Source organism: Anopheles aquasalis, chromosome 2 (genome assembly GCF_943734665.1).
Source record: "Anopheles aquasalis chromosome 2, idAnoAquaMG_Q_19, whole genome shotgun sequence".
Classification (NCBI taxonomy): Eukaryota; Metazoa; Arthropoda; class Insecta; order Diptera; family Culicidae; genus Anopheles; species Anopheles aquasalis.
In genome coordinates, this window is record NC_064877.1 from 65718147 (window position 1) to 65726080 (window position 7934).

Here is a 7934-nt window from a genome sequence, read left to right on the forward strand (position 1 = left end):
TAAATGTGTTACGAAAGAAAGTCTTCGCAGACGTCGGGACGGCGTCGTCCTTTGAGAAACCGGCGTGCCCAAAGCCTTCGGCTCGTAGGCTGCGTGACCTTTGAAATTGAAACCCTTCGCTTCGTCGGTTGTTCGCTCGAAATCTCGGTCTCGAATGTCGAGAAAGACCTTTTCATCAGCTTCTAGTTAACCATTTCAATGTTTTTTGGATCAGATAAATATTTGATTCCATTAATGCATACTAAATCAAGGCGATGCTTCTTTTGCGTGGGGGAGCGAGGCTGTTCATCGAGCGAAACAAACAAGCGGAGCAGCAACCTCCAGCGAAGGTTTCTGCCATTTTTCTGGCATTCGCCTTAAAAACATGCGCCTGGCAGGGAGGCACTCCACTTTTTTTTTTGCACAGAACATCTCTCGTTCGTATTCCAAATTGTGCCGCTCTTCAGTACGCTCAGCTAGGGTTGGCACGAGGCAGGGGACTGGCAGTCAGTCGCTGCGCAAAACCAAAGATGAAATTCCACAAAATCTAATGGAAATACATATCTCCTAGCTGCTCCTCTTGGCGTCTACGAGTGGATGTCTTTCATTTTGTTGTTTTTCGCTCTTTGCCATGTAATATTTTCTGAAGAACGCTCCGTTCGGCTCCGTTCACGCGAAATGGCGAACCTACGGAGGATGCTGCTGCGAGGAGCTACTACTCGTAGGCAGAACGGCAGAATGGCGTGGAGGGTGCGGTGCGAACCACCCACGGTGCCTGTCGATGAGAAATATGAACGAGTGTCCTCGGGCAAGCATCGTGATTTTCGGTTGCCAAGCACACCTCACCCGCGTCAGCCCGTTGGCTCCCTTGTCCTCGCGTGGACACTTCGAGTGTAGCTCTTGAGCCAAGTAATCCTCAGGCGCTCCGTGGCGTCAGTTGCTCGTGGACACAGGCACACAGACGCTCAAAGGGCGTGCGAAGCTGTATGATTAGCCCAGGACTTTCCCTTTGCTTTGACCTGTCATCCAGTGGGTGGGTTTTGCTTCTCCAGCGGATTGCAGATAGGTTTCGATTCGCTCGCTACAGAGCCATAGCATTGTCGCTGGCTGGGCATTTCCGGCGGGCCCTCGGATTCGGAACGGAAGCCAAGCAGCTCGGTGCCGTTGAGAAACATATTGATTTCCGGAACCGTCCCGCTGGTGGTGTTTGTGCGTGGGCATGGTTCGCCAGGCGTGGAGCGTAAATGAGAAGAAAATGGTACACTGCACTGCACACGGTGCCAGCTCGAAGGTTCGAGCTCGAAACATGGATAAGTGGATTATTGTTCATTAATCCGATCGCACAATGACGAAGGCGAGACGAGAGCAGCAGCAGAGTCTGGTCGGTGCTCCGTTTGCGAAACGATCGATTTCTTCCTCTCCACACTCTGAGCTGCCTCTTGTTTATCTTTATGTGTTTCTCATCCTAACGTCAGCCTCGAGTGTGGTTAGATTAACGACGTGAGGCATAGTTCCGCTTTGCTGCTTTGGGAGAACGAACATGTTCAACCAAATGTACGCCATTCGAAACACGAGATTGCGTAGCCAGCAGGAAAGAGGAATCACTGGCCAGCTGGGCGACATATGTTGACATTCGATTACTCGGGGTATCGGCCTTCGCAAGCATAAAGCAACACATCGATACCGATTGTTCGACGAAACTGTTCTCGAAATACGAATATGCCGGCAACTATCTCAATGGTAATGATAGGATATCTTGCACAGGACCTTCAGAGGCTCAACTCGTGGCCTCACGCTAATCGAACAATAACAATCTTGTCCACTAGATACAATCGAGTGCCTCTGCTGAGCTCGTTACCACAGGTCGAAAGTGTTACGAATTCAATTTGTAGCCTATCCCAACCCACAGCCATGCCGAGCCGAGCTCAACTCACTCAATCAAGCGCTCATTAGGTGTGGCGTTAATATTTGATAAAGTGGTGGCCAACCGGGCCGGGCGTGCCTTGTGCCGATTGTGTACGATCAATAGTCACAGCGATGGGATATGCAACCGTTCCATTGCCACAGGATGTCGATCGATCGATCGATCGATTGGGTGCTCCTTTGGGCAAGGTAATGTTCCGGATGATGCCTACCATTAGTGGGCCACCATTACGATGTCGGTGCTTCCGTTCCGTGGTCTCTCCTCTCTCTTTCTCATAAGCGTTAGTAAAAGCATCTTCCCGAGGAAGTGGGTGGGGAGGGGGCCCTGCTTCGGCGTTCTTGAAGGTCGTCACTTAAGGAACTAAAATGGGCTGATATGGGCCTGCTCGAGAGCATGTCAAAAGACTCATAAAAGCATGCTAAACGGTGCCACCAACGGGAAGAGCGGTTCATCAAAATGGTTGATAATGTTTGATGATGTGTCATAAATGATGAGCTCGAGCTAAGCCCGAATAAACGAACTTTCTTGGTGGTGCTGGCGCTTTGCTTGGATTAATAGACTGCCGCGAGGCGGAGAAGACTACTTCACATCATGCGAAAACCTTGATTGCACGCTGCACGTCCTGATTGATTGGAAATGAATTTATAGTTTTCTTTAGCACGCATAGTACACAATCTAATGGCTTTAATGACACAGTTTGAGACGTAAAAGTACATACGGCATTCTATATATATTGTCAAACCGTTTAATGGGCATAAACGAAGGCAAATAATGAAGAAAATTGCACCGTACCTGGCGTCTCCATTCATTCCTTCAATGTGCCGCAACTAGACGTAATCCGAATGCGCTCTCTTGGTGGATCCCGGGCGCTGCACATGGCTACACTACACACTACACTAATATCTTTTGCCGAATGCTGCGTCGGCGTACACGGCGTTACCTGCCAAGGCAAAGTCACTGTGATAGCTGTGGAAGGGTGAAAAACGGGTTTAGCACGCTCCCGAGCACGTCAGAACTGAACTGTCCAAACAGCAACACCTTCCTGGAGGAGCAACACGCCGAATCCGTGTCAAGGAACGGTTCACTGAGGAAGTTGGCGAACTTTTGCTCCCCGACTCAGTGCTTCTCACTCCAACGGAGACTCTTTTGCCACCGCGGTCGTTGTACTAGAGATGCAGGCAAACAAACCCCGGAAACAGCACTTGGGGGTTTCCGGGTGTCCGGGAATCGGCGGACCAAAGTCGCCTTAGGTTATGAACGGTGGTTTGGGCGTCCTTTAGGCGACGAATCCTTAAACTTTTTGCTCGATTGATTACGATTTAAGCACTTGTGCGAGCGAGTGAAGCACACTTACATAGACACACACAGTCACACAAACGCTTAGGACAAATTCACATACACACGAAGACACGCGGAAGCACACAAAGGCACGCCAGGCACAGACACCAAGCATTCGGGGTAAGATCCTTCGTCAATGCTGCTCGCTCGTTCGCTGAGAGTCCCGCTTTTCGTCGCCTGCTACACCCTCTGCACTCCGCGAAGGCACTTCCACCATGTATCCTTTGCTGTTTGGCAGGAAAACCCGTGGAAAAGGGGTTTTCAGCGTTTGCTCCACGGGACCTTTGTTGGACGGGGAATTCTATATCCCGGAAGCCCGGAACACGCACTCTCTCTCTCTTGCTCTCTTGCTCTCTCTCTATCTTTTTCCCTTTTGCTTTTTTCTCATCTCGCTTACTCCATTTGATTCTCTCACTTTTCCTCTACGACTATCTTTTACTCTCACGCTTTAATTTTAACATTTACCCTCTCTTTCTCTCTCTCTCTCTCTCTCTCTCTTTTTCTCTCTCTCTCTCTCTTTCTCTCTCTCTCTCTCTCTCTCTCTCTCTCTCTCTCTCTGTGACTCAGCTTGACAATCTAGCACATACGATGGGGCGTGTGGACCAAACTTTATGGGAAACATATGAATCTGCTCTCGATACTGAACGCTGCTTCTTCAATTAATCTCCATTATTAATGTGTTCCATCATGCGAAGATTAATAAAACTTCTGTAAGTGTAACATTTTCTCAATTTTGCGCGTTATTGATACGCTCTTCATCAGACATCACCCTCAACGATGATTAGTTTATGCTAATGGCGCCAACATAAACAGCGATTGATTGGAATAAACTCATCGGCACAATAATGTGTTACAACGAACTTCACAAATCCTTGCCACGAAGTGCACAATAAAAACGGATCTCTTCAGTGACGGACGGGTTTCCGGAAGGGCATATTTTATGCTTCAAGCAAACGCTTGAACAACAACCGCGAATCCCATAATAAGGCAGTAAAATCGAGCATTATGGTTGGAGAACGAACGAGCACAAAGGGGTGCAAATGGAACAGTCACGGAAACTGCCCGTCCACGGTGGTACGCCCAGCGTTGCACCACCATCACCCAGCGTCACTTCATACCACCCACCCCTTTCAACGGTGGGGGCACGGGAGGAATAGCGTGATGGACCACCACAGGTACGGTTTCACTCCAGCGCACGCGACACAAAACGGACACAACCTGGTTACTAACCGCACGGCAAGGGATCCTTCTTCAGTGGACAGCGAACCTCAACTGACGGTGTCGGTGAAAATCGTGCTTGAAATGGGGAAAATGGATGGGAAAGAAAATTTTCTCTTCGGACGTTCCGTTCCGTTCCGAATCGGAATCGGAATCGGCTTCGGCCGGCCGGAGATACTACTACCACGCACCCTGCGCTCAGCATAATCATATGGTCGGTCCGTCCGTCCGTTGCTCATCGTCGCGTGGCTGTAGTCGTGACAGCAGAACAGAGTACAAGTGGTGCGGGTGAGCATCAGGGCACCCACCAGTTGGGTTGGGTTGCGATTGGTGTCTGGTCGTACAAGTGCAACGGGAACACCACACAGAGGATACTCACCAGTACGCAGGGGGCATACTAACAGCGGAAATATTAGGGTTTTAACGGAACGACAGAACCCTTTATTGAGACTAATCATTTCCATCGCATCGAGGAAAATCATCGTCCGTTGTCAGGGAATTGCAAACGTTTGTCTCAATTAAACATTTTCTTGAGTATGTTTGCGTACTTTGTTTGATAAAACACTGTATTTTGACATAAATAGAGCATAGGCTTTCTTTTCTCTATTCTCAATCAAGTTCAAATCATGCTCGGTAATGATGATGATGATGGGCGATGTTCCATATTTCCTTATAGCGTCCTTAGAGCGTTCCATTTCTCTCTCTCTCTCTCCCTCTCTCGTTTTCTGGAGCGGAGTGCGCGCGCAGCATCTCCGAAGCCAGGTAGCTCACTTGAGAACATCGGTTGCAATGTAACTGTCTTTCGTCGTTGTGTTGTCGTTGCTCCTGACACGCGCCGGCTACACCGCGAGCAGACAAGCCGATCGATGACGATACTACCACGACGCACGGTTGCCAATCGATGCGAATGTCTCTCGATGATGATAACCTACAATCATCTCTCATTCTGTCACCATGGTCGCTAGCGTTACGCTGGCGAATGAGCCGCGAATCGAAAACAAAACGAATGACGTACCGAGAACGGCGGAACACGGATTTGACTTATGTTTTTGTCTAGTTTTGGGGTTTGTTTTGTGTCGCTTTGTTTACGGCGAAGAATGCAATGCATTGAAGAGGAAGAGAAGACTACGGCCCACGAATGATACATCCTTGCTGGCAATCACAAATCGGGTATTGTGTCATTAATTGTTGGTTCGAAACTCATGCTAGAGCTAAAATTAGGATTATTTTAACAACATTTTGGGAGTGAAGATCATGTTTCATTCCTTCTCTTTCGACAAAAAACACATAATCAGCGACCTGGTGAATTCCATATAATTTCATGTTTCGGATGCTTAGTTCTTTATGCTTACGTAACGAAAAAACACCTTCCCTCAAAGCACATTTGCTGACATTCGTTGAAAACATTGCGTTTTTATTGTGGTAGATGTAGTACCATTTATGCGCCCAAACAACTCTACTCCAGCTCCCTGATCATCATTCTCGAGAAACTCAATCCTTGCCAATTGGAATTGAATGGAAACCAAGACATTGATTTTCCATCGTCAGCATTTATGTAGCGACCGTTTAAATTTGCATCGTTACATCTTCCGTGCCACCAGGCACCTTCACGAGAACGGGCACAGTTCTGGTAGGGTTTGTCATCGTTATCCCGATCCTTCGTCGAGAACTTCTTCCCGTTATGATACCGCATTTCATCACCTGCAGTTCCATTGTACGTTCCAACCGACTTCAAAATGTACTGCTCCTTCTCACTACCGATTTCGAACGCATCATATCGCGCAAACTTGTACGTTCCATTAAAATCCTTCATTTCAATAACCAATTCATGTCTTTGTCGCTTCGTTATCTGATGGATTTTTTCAAGGCCTAGCCAGTGCTCTTTTTGTAGATCGCCAAATCCATCCCGGAACTCATTCCAATTCTGATAAAAGTTCAGTGACCCGTCGTGGCGGTACTGGAACACTATCCATCCTCCTCCAAACTTATACTGTTCACAATACACTTTGAACGGTTCACTATCACTCTCTGTACGGATCGTATAGGTGTCCGAGACATTCGATGGCACATCCTTACACGAGGAAAAGATAGGCTGACCGAGTTTATGAAGTGGGATCTGCTCCTGGTTTCGATTTTGGATCTCGGTTAAATTAAATGCGACATCATACTGGAGCTTATGAACCGCAGCATAGATGTCTTTTTGGCTCTTTTCGAAGGTGGACCGATGCTCATGAATATCATTCTCCATTTTCTTTACTTTGTCTTCCAACTTCTGCAGCTTGTCAACCACAACATCAAGCTTGTTTAGGATCATCTCTATCCCGTTTCCTGGCGTCCCGTTGGTTGAATGATTGACAGCATCCTCCGTCTCACGGACACCATCACTTGCGTCAACATATAAAACCGCACCAAACACGAAACAATAAACGAGCAGCTTCATTTTTGAAACGCAACTTGCAGCATGCCGAGTCAATCGGGTTTTTAATCAATTTGATGCTACAGAACTACTCGCAGGAACGCTTGGTACTGATTCACTTAGACTCCACGAATAGAATGAACAAGCACACATATCAGTTGAGCCACAATCACAGTTATGCGTTGAGTACTTGTAACCATTCCGGCTGATAAGCCAACTCTGCAATGTTGCGCCGCCTTGCTAGCAGCTGCTACTGCGATGAGAGCTCTATTTGCGCGATAAGTACCTCCTTCCTTCCCCTGCTAATGTGCAAACAAAAGCAAAACCAGCAGCTGGCATAGTTTTTCGTACACAACGCTGCAAAACAAACACTGTTTGAGTAAAGCTCGCGAAGAATTCAAATTCATATCAGGTTTTTTGGCTTTCAAGGATGGGATAAGGCTATTGGGATGCAGCATTGATCAATTTTGACCACCCACCCAATAATTAGTTAACACACTTTTCAATACCTACTAATCAACCACAATTTGCGTTCGAGATGGTTTAAATACCATCCTTACATTCTGTCTGTTCAGTCATTGGTGGTACTATGCTGATGCGGCTTCTATTTAGGTGATAAGAACCTCGAGCAATGCTTAAAGTAACATGCATTAGATTATATTTAAAACACACATCAACAGAAGATTTATACGTTCCATGCAAATCGCTTAAAGAATTCCAATCATCAGATGAAAGGAAGAAACCTGTTTCTAGCTGACTGTGCCGGTTGACCTCATCGCAATCGTCTGAAGTTGTTAGTAGCAATTTCTGCCTGTGCTCTTATCACCAGATTGATGCTGCTACACAATCGACCGTTTATGCTGCGCGAAGTCATTGGGAGCTGTTTCATCCTTGAATCTCTGACACTCTCTCAGAGCAACATGCTGGAGTACTTCCTGCGTTTTGTTACTCGCTTCTTTCCTTATCAAATCCAATTTCCTTATCAAATCAAATCCGATGTACGTAGCGTACACAGCGTTTAGTCAATCTGAACTCTTAACCTATGACTCCACTTTGACG

The 7934-nt window shown here is 47.1% G+C and overlaps 2 protein-coding genes across 7 annotated transcripts in view; both read right to left on the reverse strand.

Moving 5' to 3' along the window:
• The window catches only part of LOC126570440 (probable G-protein coupled receptor 158), a 49821-nt gene extending 45319 nt beyond the window's left edge, over positions 1-4502 (reverse strand). For 5 of the 6 annotated variants that reach the window (XM_050228186.1, XM_050228185.1, XM_050228184.1 and 2 more), the window contains exons 1-2: positions 4472-4502; positions 2696-2869 (exon numbers count right to left, since the gene is read on the reverse strand). In XM_050228186.1, coding sequence (XP_050084143.1) covers positions 2696-2708 — 13 coding nt within the window. In that variant the 5' untranslated portion in view covers positions 2709-2869; positions 4472-4502. The other variant, XM_050228183.1, reaches the window with a different exon arrangement.
• A 1410-nt stretch (positions 4503-5912) lies between these two features.
• Positions 5913-6930, reverse strand: LOC126569219 (fibroleukin-like). The gene has a single exon (XM_050226162.1). The coding sequence runs from the start codon at positions 6897-6899 to the stop codon at positions 5916-5918; it is 984 nt and encodes a 327-aa protein (XP_050082119.1). The 5' UTR covers positions 6900-6930; the 3' UTR covers positions 5913-5915.
• Positions 6931-7934: the final 1004 nt, after the last annotated feature.

Coding starts and splice junctions, on each gene's coding strand:
- LOC126569219 (XM_050226162.1), bottom strand. CDS start 6,899: ATGAAGCTGCTCGTTTATTGTTTCGTGTTTGGTGCGGTTTTATATGTT.